Genomic DNA, 26,610 nt, shown 5'->3' with positions numbered 1-26,610 from the left:
GTTCCTTCAGAATTGAATTTAGTCACTTCCTAGTCTAAACCTCCCACTGGATGTTGGGGGATAGCAGTGGGCAGGGTATGAACCCTGAACCATTTTGATGACTTGATGACAGTCCAGTGCACATACTCCACTACCAGGCAGCCCTTTAGTTTTTCATTGACTATAAGCACTCTTTCAAAGTTATTGTTTAGCTTGTACCATTAAAAAAAAAATAAACTTAATAACCCTAAGCCTGAACTTTTCTATCAGTCTGCAAATACAATAGCATATTGATGTGAGCTGCAGCACAATGCTCCTTTTGTTGCCTTTTAGTTTGATTTTTCCTTTTCTTAGTCTAGTTCTTAGTCTATTTATAGCCTCAGTCTATTTATAGCCTCTCTCTACTTCTTTCTTGTATTGTATCAGGGATGTGGGTAATAAACATTTATGATGTAATTGACAAATTAGTACTAAAAATAGTTTGACCTTCAGTTATTTTATTTTTACTGTTTTGTCATTCACTTTTTTTTACTAACAAGGACAATAAATTAAGTTCTGTAATAAAGTAACAAGTATTGTTAATTTGAAACTCTATCCTTTATAAAAGGCAAAGTTTTAATAACCCACAAAATAAATTCAATGTTACAATTATTTATTTAAATCTGCCTTGCACACATTCTTATAACTTAAAACAAACAAGTCAAAGTTACTATTGTTTAAAGCTATTAGTGCTCATTGTTATAGCTTGTTCACTGTAATTTTAAAATACAAACTCATACTGATTATGTGACTTATGTCTCTTATGAGTGAATTCTTTAAAAAAGAGATTTTAATAATTCGGATTACCCCATTGAACTGTGTATCTAATGCATCACATATTATTGAGAAAAATATTTGAAGCATTAAAGAGATTACCTGTAAACCTCGTTCGTCACATTACCAACAAGTTTGGTTTAGTCTACTTTTTAATGCTTTTAAAACTTCCAATCAGAATTGTTTTGGTGCTGTTCTTAATAGGATATGCAGATGTCCATGATATAATTCTATATTCTTTTATCTTACTTGCTGGGCTTCTTTCATCTGGTCCTGTGTGCTAGGATACTTAGTTTGTAGAGGGCCAGTTAGTTGTTATATATAAACTTGTTTTAAAGATATAATTATTTTGTTAACTGTGATGTAAAATTTTTTTTAAAAGTTCAACTGTGGTATTTTAATAATGTCTCTTGAAGTTCTTCCATTAAGTTAATCTAGTTAAGTTCCAACTAACATGTTACTGGTATTGTTAATAAAGTGCAAACTAGTTACCGTAATTATTTCATTAAAATGAGAACTGCTATGCTTAAGTTGCAGTAGCCTTTGTAATGAGGTCACTCTGTTGTTACATCTATCTCTAGAGGTAAAGGAAGTCTCTGTTTACCTGTCAGGATCTCACCAAATTCCTAGGTAGAGACTGATGTATGACTCTGTCTCTAGCCTTCCGGTGCTAATTTTAACTTGAGACAATGAAGAATGACAAGTCAGTCATTATTTTACATGTCACACTTGTCCTGACTGCAATTTTAACATTACTGAGCTTCCTTAAGTGTATTTACTTGCTTGCATTCAAAAAAAAAATAGCTTTAAAAAAAAAAGGAATCTTATTTATAGATGAACTTAATTTAGCTACAAATGACATGTTAATGTGCAGTTGAAGTTTTTCTGTTGCTAAATTTAGTTCAACATTTCTCTAGTTAGAGCCCACTGTTCTATTAGAGAGTCCAGATACACAGTAACCATAGGAATAGTTTGAACTTCTCTGTTTCTCTAATATAATGACATCTTTTTTCAAGAAAGTTTTACGTCTTTAGCCAAAACTATCTAATTTTATTTTTAATTAGACTAAATTTTCATGTTGTATAAATGTAAAAGGACTTCCAGATAAAAAATAAAAATGAACTGAAAGAAAGTCACAAAATGGAGAAGATGAACAAGTTTAAAAAAAAAAATAAAAAAAAAATATGTAGTCGTCCCGAGACATGACGTTAAACTGCACTCCTCTTTCCTTAGCACTTTTGGAGCTCAAAAGTGCCCAACTTCTTTTCTATCATTGTGTCTGCCTCCTCTTTTCCTAAGTCTGCCTTCATTGATCATCACACTGTCTCCTTAACTTTAAATTCTCACTACGTCCTAGACCAGTCCGTTTGCCGTGGACTGCAACGGGTAAGGGGGGATAAAGAGATCCTGGTGTTTGAGTGGTGGCTATCTGAGGATAAACCACAACAACACAATACTTTGGCTCCAAGTTCCCCTAGACCTGAGACCCAGATGGCCCGCTCTGGGTCAACCGGCTGGTCATGCCGAGCTACCAGCATAGGTCGTCGACCTATGCACGACCTATGCTGGAGGGCGGTGGCTGGAGGGTCAATCAGGGAGCTGCTGTATCGGACACATGTCCGATGTAGCAGCTGACTGAGTATAGCACCTGTGTAGCCCTGGCGGGCTCATTCTGGACATCCGAATGGCCCGTCCCCTTGTTGGACTCGATGGCAGGTGCCGAATTAACCAAAATATATATGGACAAAAAAACACACACAAAACTACTTGCCCCAGACCTATGTCTGGGCAAGAAACGTCGAATTGACGATAAAAAAGAGGAGGTCCCAAAAAGCTGTGCCACCTGGCCATCATTTCTGGTGGTTAGATGCACAGAGGAGGGAAAAAGCCTGACAAAGTTGAGCCCTTTTATTATCTATAAGGGACTCAAGTCAGTAGTGGGAGAGCCCAAGAGTGTGTCTAAGCTACACAAAACAATGGAACTCCTTGTAGAAGTAGACAGCAAGACACACTCTGATGGGCTTTTAAGATGCAGAAGACTCTGTGATCTCCAAGTGGAAGTCATGCCACACAAGAGTCTGAACACCAGCAGAGGTGTAATCAGCTCTAGGGACCTACTGGAATGTTCCGAGAAGGAAATAGTGGAGGGCATTGAAGGAGTCACCCATGCCCGGCGCATTACCAGGCGCAGGGAGGGTGAGGAGGTCAAAACCGCCACTATTATCCTCACATTCGGAACTAGGACACCGCCAGAGTATTTGAAGGCAGGATACCTACGAGTTCCAGTGAGGCCCTACATACCTAACCCCATGAGGTGCTTCAAGTGCCAGGGTTATGGACACGGCGCGGCAGTCTGCAAGAGGAACACTGTGTGTGCCAGATGTGCTGGAGAGGGTCATGAGGACAAGGGCTGCACAGCCCAGTTCAAATGCCCAACTGTCAAGCTGGCCACTCAGCCTACTCCAAGGACTGCCCTGTGTGGAAACAGGAGGTTGCCGTGCAGGAGTACAAGGCAAGAAACGGATGTACCTTTAGCCAGGCAAAATCGGCTGTACTGGCCCTACCCAAGGGCCGATTCGGCTTGACAAAGACCTACGCCCAGGCTGTTGCTAAGAAAGGAAGATCCATAGCCACACAGACGGACACATTGACCCCACCACCCCCTCCTCCTCCCCCAACTCAGAAGAAAACACCGCCAAAGAACACACCTCTGAAGAAACAAGAAAGCCCTGTTGTCATGCTAAAGAACAGGTTCTCTGTGCTCGCTGATGAGAGCATGGAGACTGAGCAGCATGTCAAAACCAATACTCCGGGAGAACCCGGAGACATCATGTCTGACACAGGTTCTCCTCAGAGAACCCAGCCAGACACCCCAACCTCTACCGAGTTAGAGGTTGACCAACTCCCTAAGGGGAGAAATCAAAGCGGAGAGGATGCCCGAGGTGAGAGAGGAGGAAATAACCTCCGCTCTAACCAGAGGGATCTCCCCTCTCCAGAGAGAAAGACTTCCCCCAAAAGGGGGTTGTCCTCCTCTCCATCCAAACCCAAGAATAAAAATACCAAGGTCACTGGAATAAAGGGAAACCCCTCCGGGGGCCTCCCAAGGCCAAATAGCTCCAAGTAGGTCATCTAGAATAAGCCATGGATTCCAGAATTGTACAGTGGAATTGTAGAGGCCTCAAGGCCAATTATGAGGAAATGCAGCTACTGATGGACTCTGAGACTCCTGTAGCTGTCTGCTTACAGGAAACATTTCTGAAAGATTGCATCAGCTTCCGAAGCTACCGTGCTTACACCAAGAATGTTGAGGATGCAGAGAGAGCATCAGGTGGAGTCTGTATCCTTGTTAAGGATAGCATCCCCCATGAGAGGGTAGAACTACAGACCACACTACAGGCCGTAGCAGCTAGGATAACCCTTCACAAGGTTATCACTTGCTGCAGCCTGTATCTACCACCAGGCGCTCCATTAAACCGAACAGACATGGAGGACCTATTGAAACAACTCCCCCGGCCCTATTTAATCCTTGGGGATTTCAATGCCCATAACACCATGTGGGGATCCAACAATACCGACACAAGAGGATATCTTCCTCCAACATGATTTATGCATACTTAATGATGCATCACCGACCTACTTGCACCCAGGAACTGGATCATTCACATGCATTGACCTCACCGTATGTGTCCCCGGACTTCTGGACGATTTTAAATGGTCAGTTAGCAATGATCTACGGGGAAGTGATCACTTCCCAATCATCATTACTAACAATCTCCCTTCATTGGGACGACCTCAGCGGTGGAAACTGAATAAGGCCGATTGGGAACAATTCCAAAAAAGATGCTCCGAGGATATCACAGAAAATATCCTCCATGAACAGAACCCAGCTGATACCTTTGCTAGCAAGCTACTAAGTATAGCCAGGAAAGTTGTACCCCTAACCTCTGCAAATCCAAAACGGCCTAGCAAACCATGGTTTGATGCAGCTTGCAAAAGTGCTATTGGTGATAGGAAAAAACGACTGGCTGCATTTATAAAGAATCCTTCCCAGGAAAACCTAAAGCTATTTAGGATAGTTAGAGCAAAGGCTAGACAAACCATACGGTCAGCCAAAAGGAATTCCTGGAGAAGTTTTGTCGGCAGTCTGGATGCCAAAACTTCTGCTAGAGCGGTTTGGAAGGCAGTAAGGCGAATCAAAGGGAAAGAATCAAATGCAATAGGGCATTTGAAAAACCAAGGACGAACTGTCACGTCCCCCAGAGAAATAGCTGACTGCCTTGCATCCTCAATAGCAGAAAAATCATCCACTGCACACTACACGCCAGAGTTCCAAAAAGTCAAAACCAGGGAGGAAAGACACCCCATTGATTTCAGGTCAGAGAACAATGAAGACTACAACAAACCGTTCTCGCTTGAGGAACTGAGGGAATCGCTGGACAAGTCACATGACACAGCGCCTGAGAAGACGAAATCCATTACCAGTTCCTCAAGCACCTTCCCGAACCCTCATTGGCAGTCCTGCTAGGGGTCTATAACTGTGTGTGGCAAACAGGCGCTTTCCCAAACAGCTGGAGGAAAGCCACAGTTATACCGATACCTAAACCGGGAAGAGACGGCTCTGACCCAGCTAACTATCGACCAATAGCACTAACAAGCTGCATCTGCAAAACCATGGAAAGAATGATTAACAGTAGGCTGGTCTGGTACCTGGAAAGGAATAAAGTGATCTCAAATTACCAGTGCGGATTCCGGCAGGGGCGGACAACAACTGACCACCTGGTAAGGCTGGAAGCTTATATTAGAAATGCATTACTCAGAAGAGAACATCTAGTAGCTGTATTCTTCGATATAGAAAAGGCCTATGACACAACCTGGAAACATGGCATTCTACGTGACCTGGCGCTTATGGGGCTTAAGGGACACCTCCCCCGTTTTGTGGAGGAATTTCTGAAAGATCGAAAATTTCAGGTTCGAGTGGGCAACTCCGCTTCTGACACTCATGACCAGGAAATGGGTGTACCCCAGGGCAGCATTCTGTCAGTCACCCTGTTCAACATTAAAATAAATAGCATCATAAATGCGCTGTCCCCTGGCATAGAGTGCTCTTTGTATGTTGATGACTTTGTCATTCTTACTTATGGGAAAAACATGAACACCTTAGAAAGAAAATTACAGTTATGTTTAAACAAAATTCAGGGTTGGGCAAACTATAATGGTTTCAAATTCTCAGACTCCAAAACAGTTAGTATGCATTTTTGTAATCTAAGGGGACTCCACCCAGACCCTGAACTATTTATACACAAAAAGAAGATCCCTGTCGTGAAAACTACAAAATTTTTAGGCCTCACCTTAGATTCCAAATTTAATTTTCTCCCCCACATTAAGGAACTTAAGAAGAAATGCCAAAAGTCATTAAACATACTAAGAGTACTCAGCCATATGGACTGGGGAGCTGATAGAGATACCTTGCTGCTGCTCTATCGGAGTCTAATTCGATCCAAGCTAGACTACGGATCCATAATATATGGAGCAGCAAGGAAGTCGTACCTAAAAATACTGGAACCAATACAAAATGCTGCCCTGCGTCTCTGTCTCGGCGCGTTTCGTACATCACCTATCCCAAGTCTCCATGTGGAGGCTGGAGAACTCCCCATGGATATAAGAATGAAAAAGCTTGCAATGCAGTATATAGTCAAGCTAAAATCCAACCCCACGAACCCTGCTTTTGACTCCATATTTAACCCCACAGAGGTAGAATTATACAATCGAAGGCCTAACATCATACAGCCGTTGGGCCTTCGAATGAGAGAACCCATCCAAAATTTAACCCCACCCATTGACCAAATCTCTAAAATAGAAACCCCTCAGAATCCTCCTTGGCTAATGAATAAACCCAAATTAAATTTATCCCTCCTTAATTTCAAAAAAGAAAATACAGACCCAAGCATACTACAAGTCCACTTTAGGGAACTGCAGGAGAGCTACGGAGATTGTGGCACCATCTACACAGACGGATCCAAAATGGAGGGAAAGGTCGCGTGTGCCTGCTCCTTTCGGAACAAAACAATCTCCCGTAGACTCCCCGATGGCTGCTCCATCTTTACGGCCGAATTGCACGCAATATTGCTTGCACTTATGGCCGTAAAAGCATCAGAAAGGAGTAAATTTATAATCTGCTCCGACTCCAAATCTGCATTGCAAGCTTTGGGGCGGATGAAGACTGACATCCCATTGGTACATAAGAGCCTGAAGCTGTTGGACCAAATAACAGCCGACCGTAGGCATGTCACCTTCATCTGGGTCCCCTCCCATGTTGGCATTGAGGGAAACGAAGCCGCAGACAGAGAAGCAAAGAGAGCCCTAAATCATGCGGTGTCAGGAACCCAAATTCCCTACTCGGACCTGAGACAAAGTATTGCCTCTGCCACCTATCGAGAGTGGCAGAACCGATGGGAGGCTGAGACTCACAGTAAACTCAGGCAGATTGTGGCGGATGTCAGGTGGCGGCCCACATCTAAGGGTCTGACAAGGCGTGGTAGCACAACCATGTCCAGACTTAGGATTGGCCACACCTACATCACGCACTCTTTTGTACTGAAGAGAGAGGAGCCCCCACTTTGCGAGTACTGTGACTCTCGCCTCACCGTGGAACATATCCTCGTTGATTGCCCCAGATACCAGGATGTCAGGGCGAAATATTTTAGAGCCACTAATCTAAAAACACTATTTAATAATGTCGACCCTGGGAAGGTACTGGGCTTTATTCGGGAAGTGGGGCTATCTACGAAGATGTGATTTCTGAATTTGTGAACATGCACTATTTACATTAGATTTTTACCAAATATTTAAATTTTTACTACCTTTACTATTTTAACTGTGAATAGACTTTGATTTTAATTATATGACTGTATAGAATCTGGCCCTTGTTGTTTAGAGAGAGAGTAGTCCTTAAGGGACTGCAGGCACGACATGGCCTAAATTGTGCCGATGTGCCTCAAATCAAAAAAATCAAAAATCAAAAAAATATGTAGATCTAGGACTATAAAAAAAGATGCATAAAAAGAAGAAAAAACTAAATCAGACTTATATAGAGTGTAATTACTAAGTGGTATAAAAATATGAAAAGATTTTTAGCATTTTGGCACACAATTTAAAAAAAAAACTCTCCTAATTTAAAAAAAAAAGTATCTCTTATTTTAAATGTCTTAATTTAACTCATTAGTAAAAGAAATAGTTGTAAACTTAAACAGTGAATATTATGTTATAACCAAATAACCAAACTACTTTACATTTGCAGGGACCTCAAGCCAGAGAATATATTACTTGATTGTACAGTAAGTATCTTATCTTATAAAAATACAGTCGTTACTTTAAAAAAGAAGATGATTATGTCATAGTCATGCATGTTAACCAATGACTTACATTCTGCCAAGTCACTGGTTTTCCTGGCTGGCTCAGGCAACCCATTCCAAATGTAGTGCCAAATGTCTTATATTGCTAGGCTCATCCCAAACAATCCAAATGTTCACATTTTCATCTCTAGTTGCTGAACACTTACAAAATAGTAGATAAACACCCACAAACTAGTAGCTAAACACTTTTAAATACTTTGAAAGTTTCTTCACTCAACAACTTAAAACATTCCTTCTAGAACTATGAGCTAAATGAAATTAATTTTTGAGTCTATTGCAAGTTTTCATTTGTTCTTTTGTGTTTTCTTTTTGAAAGGGTCACATAGTTCTAACAGATTTTGGCCTATGTAAGGAAGGCATTGTTGGTCAGGGAACAACCTCCACATTTTGTGGTACACCTGAGGTATTGAGGATGTCATTTACTTTTTTTATCAAATGCTATAAATCTAATAATCCAAGATTGAATATTCTTTTTTTATCTCAACTTTTTTGGTTATAATCAATGATTCATTTTTAACTTAATAAATTAGTCATATCAACCTCTCTAAAAAAAAAAAGACACTAATAAAATTTGTCTTCAAAGAACAATGATAGTACAATTTAAGCATCCTTCTTCTCAAAAAAATTATATAAAAAAAAAAATAAAACTGAGAACATATTCAAACTCTACATGTTTTATTCATATTTAACTTCTTGCTTTCTTATCTTATCTTAAAGAATAGTTGTACATACTTCAAAAACAAAAATAATTTTGATGATATAATATATTGTATGTTTCACTATTTTAAAAAATTAGCTACTGTACTAATTATTCTAAAGGAAAAGATTTAGAGATTGTTTTCTCTTGTCTTCTCCAACTAGTATTTAGCTCCAGAAGTGTTACGCAAGAAACCCTATGACAAAACAGTAGACTGGTGGTGTTTAGGTGCTGTCTTGTATGAAATGTTATATGGTTTGGTAAGTTGGCAAAAATCAGTTCTTTTAAACTTACAGGTTATTTATAATATATTAATCAATAAAGCTACTGTTGGTCTGAACTAAAATATTGGCATTTAAAAATGTTGAAAACCAAATTTCCTTTTTCTATTTTGAACACATCAATGATGCATTTTACATTTTAGTTTTCTTCTGTTACCATAAATATTAATTATTTCTAATTTGCATTTTGACATAATTCTAGACTTTGACATAATAGTAGACTTTGTTCTCCAGCCTCCATTTTACAGTCGAGACACAGCAGAAATGTATGATAATATATTATTTAAACCGCTAAGATTACGCACCAATGTTTCTGCAGCTGGAAGGACAATACTTGAAGGTGTAAGTATTACTGAAACAGCTGATTATAAACTTGTTTATTGTACGATATGTGGCAGGTGCACTAAGATGGCTTCTGGATATGTTTGAAATGCTATATTTAAAAAAAATAAATTAAAATAATATTGTAAGAAAACTTTATTGCGATGTATATGAAGGGATGTAACTCCCCCTCCCCACTTTGACAAAAAATCCTCAACATGTTAGTGAGAGGGTTCTAATTTACCAAACTCTTCCATTTGAACTAAAGGTACTAAATATGTTAGAATGTTTTTAAATATGTTAGAATGCCTACTAAGTTACTTTAAAAACAAGAATATATTCTGTGCTTACAGTAAATTTAATGGTTGTGACAATCTTTTATATCTATTATACCATTTCTGTATTACCATTTAATATTGCTTTTGTTACAACAAAAAAAAAAATCTGGGCCATTCAGTGAAATTTTAATTTGTTAAGAGCTAGAATAATATCAGATTGTGGTACTTTTTTTTTTTGCCTTTTATCTATTGCTTTTTTTATTTTATCATTTTTAGTTACTTCAAAAAGAAAAGGAAAACAGACTTGGTGCCAAGAAAGATTTTCTAGAGATCCAGAACAATGAATTCTTTTCAGACATTGATTGGCAAGACCTTTATGACAAGAAAATTACACCTCCATACAATCCCAATGTGGTATGTTAATAAGATGCTAGTCATTAAATACTAGCTAGAATTTTTTATTTGATCCTGATTTAATTCACAGTTAAATTAACACATTTGAAAGAATGTCAAACTAATTAGGTAGCAAAGTTGAAAAAAAACAAAAAACATTGTTTTTAAAGTGTTTTTTTTTCCATTTAATTTTTTCCAGTCAGGCCATTTGGATCTAAAGCATTTTGATCCTGAGTTTGTCAGAGAGCCAGTACCAGGTAATGCAATTTCAATGTACATTTGTAAACTATAAAATTAAAAACACATTCCGTTGTGTATTTCTCAACTTCTCATATGTGTATTCTTCAAAATTGGATTGTCAATGCATTTTTGTTTAATGAAATGAGATTTTCTTTAAATACAGTAGAACGTCATTTATCCTGACATCAGTCATCTGGAACATTACATATTTTGACTGCCTTTATTTCTTTTTGTTGTTGCTGTACAGTAACTTATCTAAGTTCTCTTGGTGATGTGCAACTTTGTTTATTACATTGTTTCCTGATCTTGGTCTATTCTGGATGTCTCATAGCATTATATGTGTGTGTATAATGCTTTGTTCCCCTGGATATTTTAAATCTATTTTTATGTTTGATGGGATGCCCCCATATGAATTTTCTTTATATTGTTGGTGAAATAGACTTTTATAATATTCCATCTGGTATATATATATCCAGATGGTCGAGTCTCCGGACAGACCCCATTCCCATTGAATCTGTACAGCATTGTTTACAATTTCTACTCAGTTTAAGACACTGCATTTCAAACCATGTAAATAAGCATCACTTTTTGGTGCATTTCAAACCATGTAAACAAGCATCACTAATTGGTACATTTCAAACCATGTAAACAAACATCACTAATTGGTGCATTTCAAACCATGTAAACAAACATCACTAATTGGTGCATTTCAAACCATGTAAACAAACATCACTAGTTGGTGCATTTCAAACCATGTAAACAAGCATTACTAGTTGGTGCATTTCAAACCATGTAAACAAACATCACTAATTGGTACATTTCAAACCATGTAAACAAGCATCAATAGTTGGTGCATTTCAAACCATGTAAACAAGCATCACTAGTTGGTGCATTTCAAACCATGTAAACAAACATCACTAGTTGGTGCATTTCAAACCATGTAAACAAACATCACTAGTTGGTGCATTTCAAACCATGTAAACAAGCATCACTAATTGGTACATTTCAAACCATGTAAACAAACATCACTAGTTGGTGCATTTCAAACCATGTAAACAAACATCACTAATTGGTACATTTCAAACCATGTAAACAAACATTACTAATTGGTACATTTCAAACCATGTAAACAAACATCACTAATTGGTGCACAAATCATGTAAACAAACATTACTAATTGGTGCATTTCAAACCATGTAAACAAACATCACTAATTGGTACATTTCAAACCATGTAAACAAACATCACTAGTTGGTGCATTTCAAACCATGTAAACAAACATCACTAATTGGTACATTTCAAACCATGTAAACAAACATCACTAATTGGTGCATTTCAAATCATGCTAGTAGTCAACAAATATTACAAATCGGGGAGAATTTAAAACAGGGTGCTTGTAGTTGCACTCACTTTGAGAACATAACAGACGTAAATAAAGAGTTAACAATAAATTTGTCCACAGAAGTCATCTTTAAAGTTTTATTGAAACCTCTTTGAAAGTTTTTTTTTATTTTCTTGTGCTTAGCTTCTGTTGGGAGATCTGGAGGACAAAGCAGTAAGCTCGTGAGTGCCAGTGTTATGGAAGCCGATGGAGTTTTTGAAGGATTCTCTTATGCGCCACCATCAGAAGATGCTTTTGGATGAATAATCTGGGTCCAGCTTTTATTTTAAGACTGCATGAAGTATCTTTTGGAAATTAATCAGGATTTGTTGTTGTTTTTAAAAGTCACTTTAAAAAAAAAAATTCCTCAATTTAAAAAAAAAAGTTGATAATAGAAAATATTAAGAATGATTTGATTTTTGTCATTCACAAGAGATCATATATGAATCATGTATACACATATATGTTGAATGCAAAAGAAAAAACTAATAATTTAAGACAGCAATAATGTATATATATGTATATTTTTTTAACAACGCAATTCTTTTTTATGAATGTTATCCATTGTGAATAGACTGTGTGAATGATGTTTTGGTATTGGCACAGAAGTTGAAGAATCCATTTTATTTTCTCAGAATTTCTGTTCAAGCCAATCAGTGTTCATAATTTTTCATTGTTCTACCACAGTGCCCTAAAAAATGATTGAATCATCGATTTCTTTTTTTATTGTCATCAATTTTTAATGTCAGTTTTTCTAGATTTGTATTTTAGCTTCTTTTTAAGAAAGTAATTTTCTTTTAATAATTTTTACCTTGGTTTTTGAAACCTTGTAATTAAATCATGTTTGGTTGCTTCTTTGTAGATAAATATCAAAGTTCTTTTAAAAATCTTTTTAAGTATATCTTCTTTTAATTCATTAGTTTATGCTATATGTATTTTAAAAATAGGTGGTATTCATTGATAAAGCTGAAATTAAAACACACTATATGAATTATATTTCTTTGGGTTCATCCTAAATAAGAATTATCTTAATTATGCATAGAATTGATTATAAGAGATAGCAGCACAATCATTTAATGTCCTAGATACATTTATATTTATGATTTAAACCAGTGGTTCCCAAACTTTTTTGTCTCGTAGACCCCTTGCCATGTTTTAAAGTTTTCGGTAGACCCCCCAGCATTTTTTTTGAAAATTCATTAACTTCAGATGTGCTTTTCTCACTGATTACTATGCGATATATATTTATTGATGACATTCAAAGCAAAATAAAGCAAAATAAAATTTAATATGCATTACAAGAAGTAACTAAACAACAACAACAAAAAAAAAAACGCCTATTGGTGGGCAGCTTTGATAATAAAATGTCAATCTTGGGCTTCAATTTAGTTCGGGTTAACATTCTAACATTCTATCTTCTCGATTAGATGATGTCTGACTGATTTAAATTTGGAAAGTAAGAAAATTTATCATATTCATTGTATGCTTTATTAATTTAATCCTCACATGAAACACTGAGATTATGCCTTCGTGCTGATCAAATTTAGGTTATCACATTGTAGCTGCAAGTTAACCTCATTCAATTTATGAAACAAGTTTGTGAAATAGACTATGTCCGATTCCCGTTTAATTTCTATGTTTTAAAATAGGATCTTAGCAACCAAGAACTCAGAAAAAAATAGTGTCAAATATCATCATCATCATCATCAAACTCCATTAGAGTGAGGGCTTGAGAGGCTCAAATCCTCTCTTGCAAAAGCCCTGGACAGAAACCCTGCTGTCTTGCGTAGTGCATGAATGTCGCCATACAGGTCGAGAATTTTGGGTTTCCCAGACCTGTCGAGACGGAGATCAGCAAGTCTGGGGCAGTCAAACAGAATATGAGGCACGGTTTCCTCTTCTTCCCCGCAGCGAGGGCACCATGAATCGAAATTTGGCCATAGCCACGAGAAATATGAGCCAACAGGACAGTGGCCTGTCCTGCACTGTGCTATAATAGCTTGCTCAGGCCTGGACAGCCTCCACCACGGGGAAGTGCGGTCAGGGCGCCTCATGCGCTCCCAGACTCCACGGGCTTTTTGGGACTTGTCCCAGCACTCAAACCACTTTTCCATTTCTGTTTTTTGTATTATAGCCAGGGCTTGATGAAAGCTTACAGCCTGATCAGTGGGTGGAATTTGCCCTCCCTGGTGGGCCAAAGAGTCTGCGATTGTGTTGCCAGTCACAACTATGTGACTCGGTACCCACTGCATTATTACAGGGGTGCCATAGCGTTGTTTGATGTTATGTGAAGCCATGATGACAGTGTTGATATTGGGGGGCCATGGTCCGGGGCTTTGCAAAGCATGTAGTACAGATTTTGAGTCAGTGACCACAACAATCTGTGTTGCCCTCAAATGTCCCTCGCCGAGTTGAGAGTCAATGACTTTTAAGGCTTCACAGACTGCCATGGTCTCCGCATCAAAACTGCAAACACTACCACATGGTCCAAAGATTTTGACTGTGTGAGAGCCAAGAAAGTCGATGTAGGCTCCATAGCCTGCTCTTCCAGAATCTATTGATGCCGATCCATCAGTGTATGCAAAAATAGCACTGAGCTTGAAGGTATTAATGGTCTCCAGAGCTAGGATTTGAAGGTCGTTAGATGAACGGCTTTGCTTAGTGGCATTAGGGTCTACTAATTTCAAGCGTATGTCTGGGGTTGTTGGGCAACACCAAGGGGGAAGGGGATGAAAGCGTTGAATGTTTTGTCGGTTGGTGGAGAGGCCAGCTTCATCAGATAGTCTAGTGGCATGATGCATAAAAGACTGCATCTGGATACGTCTTCTGCATCTCCAACCATCCACTAGTTTTCTAGCTGGGAGGTATTCATCCAGCCTTTTATACCGCTCATAGCAGGTCAGTACTGACCTTTCCCTCCTAAGGGTTAGTGGAGCTATATTAGCCATTATTTCAGCCGCATTCACTGGACTTGTCCTAAAGGTTCCACAGACAAATCTTAGTGCTTGGGACTGTATTTTATCAAGTTGTTCAAGAGCAGTCCTAGAGCCATAAATTTGCACAGGTAGGCTGTAGTCTATCTGTGATCGGACTACTCCTAAATACAGGGATCGGAGCATGTCTGCTCGGGCTCCCCACTTCGTGGATGCCAGCTTCCGCACAATGCAAAGTTTCCCTGAGGCCTTTCTTACAATATCCTGGTTTGCGATCTAAAGTTACACCAAGGTACTTGGGTAGCTTTTCCAAGTGTCAAATATAAGCCTTTCGAAAACTATCATACTTCAGTGTGAAGGAGCAATTGATCAAAATTTCAGGCAAAAAGCAATTCTTTATGAATTTCTTGATTCATAACAAAAATATAATAATACCACTACATTATCAGGCAAGGTTAACTAGTCCAGCTTTTTAAAAAAGTAAATCGTAATAACATGATAACCATTCATTGTCCAAAATTCATTTCACCATTACACCTTTGAACTGTATTGTTGCTTAGAGGAATTTTTAATGATATCAGATATAGGATTGTGTAAAACAGATTATAAAACCTCTTCAATTGTTGGCAAAGTCAATATTTTGCTTATAGTGTGCATATTTTTAGAGTTTGATATAAGCCTAAGTAAATATATTGTAAGACGCTCACAAACATATTCTTTCCTATGATGTTTAATCAACATTTTTCTACTGTGGCTTAATTCTGAATTTAAAAGTTTTCAAAATTATTTCAAATCTTAATCTATTTTATTTCATGTTGACTTTTCTCGATGTTCCAGCTTCGATGGTTTCATAGCGACATAGTTTCAAACTTTGTTACATAAAAATAAAGAACAAATGCAATAGTTGTTCAACAAAGAAAGAATGAAGCCAAATTTTTAATAACCAACAATTTACGGTCAACATTTTATTTTATATACTCGGCCATGTAAATTATTACTTTCATGTAGACACAATTAAGGTATTTAAAAAAATACGTTAAAATCTTTAAATAAAAAAAATCATTCCACTAACAGGGTTGAAATTCAAAGGATTAACTAAGGTACAAATCATGTGTGAACGAGTCAATTTCATGAATGGTCATGCTTCAATGAGATCCGCCTTCGTATACCCCCATTAACAGGCCATAGACCCCCAATTTATTTTTTTCACTTCCGTAGACCCCTTGGAAGTCCTCGTAGACCCCTGGGGGTCTATATAGACCACTTTGGGAATCACTGATTTAAACAAATGCAAAACAAGGAATGAATGAGACTTCTCTTTCATTTCTCTTGCCATGTTTGCTGTCGAGTCAATTCTGAACATGCTTTAATCTTGTTTATTTTTGTTAGGGTATAAGAGAAAGCATTGTTCATCTCTTCATTTGATTTAGGACCAAATCTGAGTTTATAGTCTTCCACTTTTACAAAGCTTGTACCATTTCTGGATGTACTCAATAGATCATTATTTTGTTCTAAGGTAGATAAATGAAAAAACAAACAAGAATCAACATATTAACCATGTTGCTTTTTTTTTTTATTTACTTACTAGATATTTCCCTTTTTTTTTTTCTTGTCATTCTGCATTCTTTTATTTTCTCTTATGTCTATCCACAGGATTTTATTCTATTTAACATTTGCTTCATTGAATCTAATAATACTATTTCCATTGAGTCTAATACTATTTCCATTGAATCTAATACTATTTTATTTTATCTGATTTGTACTAAAAGATGTTTGTTTATTTTTAAACATGTCTATATCTCTTTCTTTTTGGCTGTGGGTTTTAAATAAACTAGTCTGGATTTAAAAACAAAAAGGCTTGCTAATTTCATTCAATGATAGCAAATTTTTGCAAGTGATAATTTATTGAACATTTACAATCAAATTATTTGATTTTTATTGATTGTATATAGTTTTGGTAGTATCTGTATATATAATTTGATTGTTTATATTGAATCAGTTACAATTGAAACTGTTTTGACTATGTACATGTTAAAATGTATATATATATATATATATATGGGTTCATATATATATGTATAATGTTGCCCTAAACAAAAATTATTGAAATCAAAGCCTGCTCATTCTTTCAAGTGATATATATACACTAGTGCAAAGTGTGCGAGTGCATGTATGTTTTGTAAATGTGTTTAAGTGGTCATGCATTTTGACTGCATTGCTGAATTGGATTGGTGACATTGTTTTATTGTAAGAATAAATTGGTCATGATTCTCTGCAGTCTATGAGCTCTATTTATGTATGTGTCTAACATGCACAAAATGATAGGAATATTCAGTACCTTTTTTTTTAGTTAAATATTTAGTTACATAAATGAATTATTATGTTTGCACATAATTACATACATTTTGTTTGTGTCTCAAAATGAGGCTAGGAACAACTGTATTATAACTTCCACCAATGACTTGATACTGTAGTAAGTGAGGGAAAAAAAAAAAAATTTAACAGTCAACATTTGGCCAACAATTCAATTGATGTATTTTACTGTCAATGATTATACATTCCCATTAGACCTTGCCTCAATGAAATAATTCTTTGATAATAAATGACTTATATTTTTACACCTTTGCTGACATGAATTGAGACAAGTTTGTTCAAAGAATGTCATTTGATGTTTGCCCAGACCTCAAGACATGTGATGTATGGTATAAGTGTTTGTCATTGGAAAATAAACAATTTATTTCAAAATGATATCCACTAGTTATTTTGTGCATTCTTTTTTCAATTTACTGAGTATCTTGTCAGGCCACTGGGATGGATGGATTATCTTGTCAGGCCACTGGGATGGATGGAGTATCTTGTCAGGCCACTGGGATGGATGGAGTATCTTGTCCGGCCAATGGGATGGATGGAGTATCTTGTCAGGCCACTGGGATGGACGGAGTATCTTGTCAGGCCACTGGGATGAACGGAGTATCTTGTCAGGCCACTGGGATGGATGGAGTATCTTGTCAGGCCACTGGTATGGATGGAGTATCTTGCCATAATTAGATTATCACTTATACTTTTGAAGCATTCACATTATATAATCTCTGTTTTATAAACTAATTGTATGAGCAAGGCTCAAATGAACATTTGTTCAGCTTATGCTACACTGCCACTCTGATTCTTGTTTAAAAAAAAAAAAGCTTTCTCTTTATTTGATGTTACTTAGGATGTGATGTATTCATATACACAAATTTTGCTATAATTTTATTATGGGATTAGTTTTTATAAGCTTGTTTTAACAGAAAAACAACATCTACACTAGCGGTTCTCAACCTTTTAAACTCGGCAAGCCTTTTTTTACAATCCCCCACCCACACAGCAATAGAAGAATAGACAAAAACAATCCATATTTTTGATGGCCTTAGGTGACCCCAGGCTAATCGTCAATCAACCCCCAAGGGTGTCGCGACCCATAGGTTGATAACTCCTGATCTACACTAAATAATAATGACACTTTGTCTTAAAGTCTGAAGATTAAAGAAGAGTGCAGCATTTTACATTAATAGTAAAAATCCATAAGACTAGTTTTATTATTTTAACTTTTGCATGCCAAGCCAACATGAAACAAAAAGAAATAGACTATAACAAAATAATAATAATTAACATTACATACACAGACCCAGATACCAGGATCTAAATCTGAACAATACTATGTGTTTAAAATAACTAACCTATATAAAAAAAAAGGTTATCCCTTGCTCTGTGTAGTATTTATGCCAAGTGACAATGAAAATGAGAGCCAACTCTGATCATTTTTAGATTGAGACTAAAATCTAGATCTAGTAATTAGAAGAGATGTTAAGAAGTTGGCCATATTGTTCAAGATTTCTCAGGTAGTCATAAACAAAAACATAAAATGATTGCAAAGAATTTATAGCTCTTTTATTTTTATGTGCTGATTCAAAATCTAGAGGAAAATTGAGCCAGTGACCATTAGGCAGCTTGCAGCAAACAGTGCTACATCTAAACAGTCAATCCTTTGACACATGAGTTGCATGGATGGGGGGGGAGCTGCTGTTTGGGCGACATCTTTCCAACCATAGCTAATGCCAAGGCCTTTTATCTCATATCTATGAGATGAACTATAGTTCTTTCACTACTGGAGGTCAACAAATTACATTTAATAAAACCTAATAAATATTAGAAATATTTTATTATAAACACACAAACAATGTTTGTAAAAAGCATTGTGTTTGATTTACTTCTTTGAACACAAAAAACTTTCAACAAAAACATCTCACTAGTTGAGCATGCTCATTAATACCTGGATATACTTACTGCTCTGTCTTCTCTTTAGAGGCTCTGTGATTTACCTTTAGAAGAGTTTTATTTCTGGTTATAGTATAAAAAAAAAAGTTATCACTTTTGAAAATGTTTTCCTGACTTCATCATCTCCTGTCATGTGTTTGACTGAAGAAGGCCAACTAATCATTTCTAGGTAACACTTGAGTAGACAGATAGATAGCTGACTCCAGCACTCAGAGGCCAACTAATCATTTCTAGGTAACACTTGAGTAGACAGATAGATAGCTGACTCCAGCACTCAGAGGCCAACTAATCATTTCTAGGTAACACTTGAGTAGACAGATAGATAGCTGACTCCAGCACTCAGAGGCCAACTTTAAAAAAAAAAGACAGCTGTCATTGTACAGCACAGCAAAGATTAACAACATGTTACTATTAAAGCCCTGAGTTTTATCCAAGTCTCTGTAGTTAAGAACCTCCAGTCTCTACCAAGAATAAAACTGAAAAGACTAGTGTTTAACAACTTAACCAACATGCCACTTGTTAAATTAGTTTTAGATTTTCCAAGATATTCTATGGCTCTTAAGTTAGACACACAAAAGCTCTAATACTCTTAGTATTGAAGACAATATAATTAAAACTATTGATAACTTAATGCTAAATGTGACAGAAACATTTATACTTAATTTAAAAGCTTTTTCAATGTGACAGACATTAAAGCTTTATCAAAAAATGTGTAGCATTGTAAAAAAAACTAGAGCTTATTTATCCTTATTTAATAGTTCTTCTCTCCTGTTATACTTGACATTATTGATATAATAAGCATTTATTACAATAGAAAGATGAGTTTTACCCTCCCACCCAAAAGAAAACAAAAATCATAAATTAAGCATAGATTTTTAAATAATCAAACATTTGTATTTATTTCCCATGGTTTAGGCCTACGATTCATCAGAGATGGTGTTGGTGTACAATTAGTTGGCTGAACATTGACATTTTTTACTCCAGGAATAACTTGATTGTTTAATATAAGATCAGCGACTTGGGAAAAACTTAACTGACACTCTTCATCAATTTTATCATTTCTCATTGATGAATTTTCATTTGTGTAACTCTGGATCTCTGTTTCACTGATAGAGTCTTTGACATAGTCAATGTTGTGCTCTTGTTTAGAGGCAAGTTCCGCTTTGTTTTCTACTTGTATAAACTCTTTAAAACAGCTGGAAGTCAGTGCACTGCTAACTGCCTTCATCTGAGTTTTCTCAGTTAAACATGTATTTACACTGTCTTTTAGAGATGGCGTTTGATCTGAAACTAAAATGGAAAGATTGGTTGTAATGAAAACACAGAATGAAAGTTATAAAGACTTATTTTTTTTAAACAAACATTTTATTAAACTGCTTTGCAAAAAATAAAAATAGATTCTAGTACAAATTACACTATTATAGATCAGTGGCCTCAATAGAGGGTGCAGGCTGCTCTAGGTGACACCCATCAGTGAAGACACCCAAGTAAAAACAAATAGCACTTTCATTTCAGCAAATTTTTTAAAAAAATCAGTGACTGTAGTTAGCTATCCATACAAAAATACTTATATACAATAATCCAGACAAAAATACTTCCATACAGTAATCCACACAGAAATGCTTATACACGTTTAATATATGGGTCTTTCTCTCTCTCCCTTTTTTGTATGGTAGAAATGCTGACTTCTGGGTGTGATTTGCGTCCTTTGCATGGACAGAACAGGCTCACTACAAGACCAAATAGGCATATGAACTTACCATAATCAGGCCTATGACAAGCTTACATGCTCTACTGCCTGAAATTTCTCTCACACTTCAGTATTGACCTGTTCCACCTCTTCTTAATTTGATTTCTATTTAAACTTCAATCTTCTTATTACAAGAAATAATGCAATGTAGACCCAAGAGAAGGAGTTGATTTGGGGAAAAGGGGGGGGGGGGAGAGTGAAACACTGAGCTAACAGCATGTTGTCAGTGGACCCTAGTGAAACCACTTTTATCTGATTCTTATAAATAAATGTTTTACCTGGTTCTAAAAGTGTTTTTTTATTTTTGAACCATGAAATGTATTCATCTAACTCCAACCTGGCCACACATCTGCAAGTAGACAATGTCACAGAGTAAGCATTGATTAGATCAAAAGTGAAATTATCATTTTTAATTTCCCAGATTTATTTATCAGTGTTTATACTCTTCATCATTCTTGTTTATTTAAAGTAGAAATTATGATGATAAAAACATGTTGCCTTTAAGTCTGAGATTTTAGGCAGATACTAGCATTTTATGTGAATAGAAAAATAAAACATTACTAAAAATGCAAAAACAATTAAACAAAAAATAGTTTAATTTTAAAACTATTTATTTCACTTAAATTTACTAAGGTAAAAAGAAGCAATGCATTCTAATTTCTATTTGAGCATATAACGATTTACTGAATCAGACATGATAACTAATAACTTTTTAAGCTGAAAACTTAATTTTACATAAAGGGCTTAAAAATATAAATTTAATAAGCATAGATCCATAATAAAATTATATTGTTATAAATTATACAGTTTGAGGGGTCTTGAGTTCAAATACAGGTGAAGACTGACATTTGTTGGGGAGTTAGGTGATAGGATGTTGTGCTGGCCTCATGACAATCTTTTGTATCCTCAGCCATAGAAACAGATGAGCTTTACATCATCCACCAACATACATTGCAAGGTCTGAAAGGGGTGCCTATAAATTATGCTCTATGATGATTGTTTAAATCAATAGTTATAACTGACTGCAAGTCAGTAAAAGGTTAATTAAAAATAACACAGCCATGACCAGGCAAAGCCATAATTGCTGTGTCTCAAATAGGACAGAATGTATGGTAAAGTATGATAGGGAGAATAGAGCTAAAGAACTTCAGCTTGGATAAGCAATTGTAACTTCTCTCTCTTTCTCTATCTACGACTAATAAATTACAAATGCTCCTTCAAAGATTATTATGTCTAACACTTACCAATATATTAACTTAGATGTTCATGTTAATCAGCGATTTAAAATTAAGTCATGTTTAACTACTTTTCTTTGTCTCAGTGTAATTAATATGTGTACAAATATAAGTTATAAATAATTAATACATTTTTTCTCACTCTTTAAATATATCTATTTTAATTGTTCAAATATATTTTCAAAAGTAAATCTAATGCATATGAAAGTTATATGAACTAGTCCGATGAAATTTCATTTAAAAAAATTATTGTTAATTAATTGTAACCTACTTATTGAAATAAAATATTTTAGCCTGAATAAAAGCCTGCTCTCTTTTTGTTGGCTCAATTTGTCCAGCAATGACATCCCAACCTGCCAGAAAGTTGTTGTCATTGTGAAAGTCATACTGCTCAAACAAGTGAATCGCATGTGTATGGTCCATACTGTGTTTTGTTACCATTGATCTATTTTAGGAAAGTATTACTCTGACAGTTGTGTTTCCAGCTGTACCATTTCTTTTTTCAGCCAGGTCTGTAAAGAGAGAATGAAAATATCATTCTAACTTGTCGAAGTTTTTTATTCACAGAGACAATGCATAGCCTATAGATTCAAATGTTATCTATACCGTGACTTTAAAAAAAAAAACTATAATAGATCCAACAGACTTCCACAAATATAGTTGCAAGGTGTTTTTTTTTAAAGAAGCACCAAGCTGATTTTTTTTAAATTTTGCAAAGCCATCTCTCATAAAATCATTCTCTTAGTGCCAACTAGGAAAAAAGTTGTCACTGTCAGTTCTGCTGGTTGAAAGAAAAGGCTCTAAAAAAAAACACCTCCCCACAAAAACTATTTCATTCATGCCGAACTGGGATCTTAAGGCAGTAAAGGCTAAAGGTGCACACTGCTTGTACGAATTGTCGAATTAATCCTAGTATTCCTAGCATAAGAATATATCTAATAATATATTATATGGAATAGGAAATATGTCTTTCTCTTTGTGGATGCATATTCTAGATCTAATAAATATTCATTGGAATAGTCAATAGAATTATTTCAAGATTAGATAAAGTCAATAAAGACAAAATTAAAGTATACTGAAGCTAGGACAAATTTGTACAATAATAATAATGTAACAATAGTAAAAAATTGACAGAAATTGTAACAAATGAGGAAATATTTCTTCCCTATACTCAATACTGAGAGTATACTCATAATAGTGATAATACTGCAATACTCAACATACTGGCTATACTGTATAATACACAGATATCATAATATAGTAAATATACATAATATATAATATACAGCCTCAATTATTTTCGGAGTTAATAATCATAATTATAATAATACAGGTTGAGGAATGAGTTGTCTAAACCAGCCAGGAAAACCAGTGACTTGGCAGAATAATAGATGCGATGCATGACACGTTGGACGTAATTGTTGATTAACATGAACAAATAATAACAAAACTCTAGGTATAACTAAGTATAAGCCATAGACACCAAATCACTGGTTAATCAGCTATTTAATCTTACGCCATCTTGGTTGACAATAACAGTTACAAGGGATGTTACTCTGAAACACAGAGTGGTGCAACCTATATAAAACACACACATCAGCAGTAATCATCTTTTTTGAAGTAACGTCCTTATTATATAAGATAAATAAATTATTATAAATTTTTTTAGTATTTTACAAATAGATATTCAGTAACACTAACACTAGTAACACTCAGTGTTAGTAACAGTAATACTACTATCATCTAGATCTAGACTACTATTTAAAAAAACATATAAATTTACTAGACTCTGTCAGTGATCAGTCAAAGCCTGCCTAACTAGGTATATATTTTTAGGGCTAAATTTTTCAAATGCAGAGTAACTGTTTTAGATTTATAATAGATCTATTTCCAGATCTATTAGTTACCAATATAATTACAAATATAATCAATTATTATTTCTTACGTTTTTATTTAGGTGGATCAGTCATCAGTGGATTAAAGACTTTCTGATAGGGAGAGAACAAACTGTAATAATAAATGGTTCTAAATCAACACCGATAACAGTAAACTCAGGTGTACCTCAAGGAACAGTCTTGGGTCCACTACTATTTTTAATTTACATAAATGATTTACCAAATTGCATTACTTCAGGAACAAAAGTCAGATTATTTGCAGACGATTGCATAATATATAGAACAATAAAAACAACACAAGACACAGATATTTTACAAAGAGAATTAGATGAATTACAGAAATGGGAATCAAATTGGAGCATGTCTTTCCACCCAGAAAAATGTCAGTTGTTAAGAGTAACAAAAAAACTAAAACCAGTAACACAGACTAAAAACGCAAAATACCTAGGTGTTATAATATATGAAAAACTATCATGGAATCCACATATTGATGAAACTACAAAAAAATCAAACAAAGCATTAGGATTTATTAAAAGAAATTTCTATAAATCAAATAAGAACATAAAACTAAAATGTTATTTAACCTTGGTTAGGCCAATAATAGAATATGCATCCTCCGTTTGGGACCCCTCAACTCAAGAAAACATTAAGAAACTGGAACAGACACAAAATAGAGCAGTGAGATTCATAACAAACGAATATTCACATTTGACTAGAGTAACACCTTTAGTAAAATCACTAAATTTAGAAAGCCTTCAGGACAGAAGGCTCAAAAGTAAAGTAGCAATCATACATAAAACACTGAACCATAATCTTGAAATACAAAAACAAAATTTAATAAAATACTCTGAAAGACACAAAGATAAAGGCACATTCCTCGTCCCATATGCTAGGACAAATTTGTACTAATACTCCTTCTTCCCTAGTGCTATTAGAGCATGGAATGGGTTGCCTGAGCTAGCCAGGAAAACCAGTGACTTGGCAGAATTTAAGTCATTGGTTAATATGCATGACTAAATGCATGACGCGTAGGACGTAATCATCTTCTTTTTTGAAGTAACGTCTGTATTATATAAGATAAGATAAGATATAGTAAAATTCTGAAAACCTCATACAATAAGCAATTTATTGATTTTACCAGCCGTTGAAGAAATTATAAAAACTTTTACACAAACTTATATTATTAAAAGAAATTCATGCTTGGGTTTTGGGTTGTTGATGAAGAATGCAATTTTGAAGACTTGTTCGGCATTATTCTCTGGTGACACTCCAAAGGGCAAATTTAATGGTTTCAAATTTGAGCTTCCGAAACATATGTTTTATTATGATGTGTACGGTTCTGATTTGAAAAAATTATAGGTGGTCCTATCGGGATAGTTTATAATAGGTGTCATCTTTCTTGTATATCGAATGGGAGCTAGTCCATTTCTCAATTTTACAATTCACTATTAGTTTCTTCATTTCTTACGGATAGAGTGCAATGTTCAAGTGTGTATTTGTTTTCTCACATTTGGCAAGTGTGTCAACTTTCTATTTCAACACTGGAAAACACTGTTCTTGCTGTTGTTGAGCTTTACAAGGTCACACTATTTTTTTTACAAAATCTAAGCCCAAAACTCTCGACTGGAGATGCGAGCACTGGCGGATCCAAGGGGGGGGGGGGGCGGTAGGGGCGATCGCCCCCCCCCCCTCGGCCGACCCCCCCCCCCCCCCGAAGGGGGGTGGGCGGACGAATTTTAGTATAGAATTCACACAATTTGTATACGAATTTATTACTTATGTCAATAATATATACTAATTATTTATATTTCAACCTATTTTTAGATTATTTCGCCCCCCCCCCTTCTAGTATTTTGGCCGATTTCGTAGGGTCGGGAGGGGGCGATGGCATCAATCTGCCCCCCCCAACCATAAACTTTCGAGTGGGGGGGCGGTCCTATTTATTTGCAGAAATCACAGCTTGCTAACAGAATCAATTAAATATCTATATGATTAAAACTTGTTATTGGTATTTCAACTGGTCTTTGTATTATGTCGTTCATCTTTGGCCTATTGGAAGGGGAGGATCGAATACCTCTACTGCCCTTCCCATCTAAACCCTTTGAGTGGGAGGGGGCGGTCCTACTTTTATGGAGAAATCATAGTATGTGAACAAAATTAGTCGAATATCTATAAACTATAAACAGGTGGAAGTGCGATACATGCAATTACCTTCCCCCCATTCGGACAAACCAATAGCCTACTTTTTCTTTTTGTATTATAGTAAGAAATTACAAAATTAAAAAAAAATCTGTCACTAATATAATTTATATATGCTATAAAGTAAATTCTAATATCGCCCTTTCCCTTTCCAGACAGAGTTTGTGTAATTTCACATGAATTTATCATAAGTATTTTAAGAAAAATTTTGCTTTGGAAAAGTTATAATTCAAACGAAATTTTTCAATATAACAGTCACGGTTGAGATGAGTTCAAAAGCCAGATAATCTTTTCCTAGTCGACTTTTTCCAACCTTTACTCTATCTCATATTTTTCTAGTTAAATAAATTTAGGACTATAACTCACAATTTATACTTACATTTTATTGAATATTATTAATCGGATTTTTTTTTCGGCTGCGATCCTCAAAGCCTTAATCTAAATATGGTGGGTATCTTTTATCTTTTCAAAGAACACATCGGTTGTATT

The 26,610-nt window shown here is 35.6% G+C and overlaps 2 protein-coding genes across 18 annotated transcripts in view; one reads left to right on the top strand and one right to left on the bottom strand.

Annotated features, from left to right (window-relative positions):
• The window catches only part of LOC106065860 (serine/threonine-protein kinase Sgk2-like), an 82,700-nt gene extending 65,224 nt beyond the window's left edge, over positions 1–17,476 (top strand). For all 15 annotated transcript variants that reach the window (XM_013224804.2, XM_013224811.2, XM_013224797.2 and 12 more), the window contains 7 exons: positions 8,090–8,126; positions 8,521–8,607; positions 9,066–9,161; positions 9,417–9,524; positions 10,058–10,195; positions 10,374–10,431; positions 11,940–17,476. In XM_013224804.2, the coding sequence (XP_013080258.1) occupies positions 8,090–8,126; positions 8,521–8,607; positions 9,066–9,161; positions 9,417–9,524; positions 10,058–10,195; positions 10,374–10,431; positions 11,940–12,058 (643 nt within the window). In that variant the 3' untranslated portion in view covers positions 12,059–17,476. The remainder of the gene's footprint in view (positions 1–8,089; positions 8,127–8,520; positions 8,608–9,065; positions 9,162–9,416; positions 9,525–10,057; positions 10,196–10,373; positions 10,432–11,939) is intronic.
• A 2,438-nt stretch (positions 17,477–19,914) lies between these two features.
• Positions 19,915–23,608, bottom strand: LOC106065843 (uncharacterized). Of its 3 annotated transcripts, none has more exons than XM_056028731.1 (4): positions 23,544–23,608; positions 22,299–22,539; positions 21,071–21,141; positions 19,915–20,332 (listed from the first exon to the last, which is right to left on the bottom strand). In XM_056028731.1, the coding sequence occupies exons 2-4, from the start codon at positions 22,466–22,468 to the stop codon at positions 19,926–19,928; spliced, it is 648 nt and encodes a 215-aa protein (XP_055884706.1). In that variant the 5' UTR covers positions 22,469–22,539; positions 23,544–23,608; the 3' UTR covers positions 19,915–19,925. The 3 variants fall into 3 exon arrangements, with proteins under 3 accessions (XP_055884706.1, XP_055884707.1, XP_055884708.1); XM_056028732.1 differs by having other exon boundaries at positions 23,511–23,572; XM_056028733.1 differs by lacking the exon at positions 23,544–23,608 and adding an exon at positions 23,359–23,500.
• Between the last annotated feature and the right edge of the window lie 3,002 nt (positions 23,609–26,610).

The sequence above is a fragment of the Biomphalaria glabrata genome, chromosome 5, assembly GCF_947242115.1.
Source record: "Biomphalaria glabrata chromosome 5, xgBioGlab47.1, whole genome shotgun sequence".
Taxonomy (NCBI): Eukaryota; Metazoa; Mollusca; class Gastropoda; family Planorbidae; genus Biomphalaria; species Biomphalaria glabrata.
This window is presented reverse-complemented; position numbering and strand designations above follow the sequence as displayed.

What these genes read in the sequence shown, in the direction of transcription:
- LOC106065843 (XM_056028731.1), bottom strand. Translation starts at nt 22,468, where the DNA reads ATGGTAACAAAACACAGTATGGACCATACACATGCGATTCACTTGTTT. An exon ending in AAAATATTTTATTTCAATAA is followed by an intron (nt 21,142 to 22,298) that starts GTAGGTTACAAT and finishes GTCTACTTGCAG; the next exon opens with ATGTGTGGCCAGGTTGGAGT. An exon ending in AAAAACACTTTTAGAACCAG is followed by an intron (nt 20,333 to 21,070) that starts GTAAAACATTTA and finishes TTTCCATTTTAG; the next exon opens with TTTCAGATCAAACGCCATCT.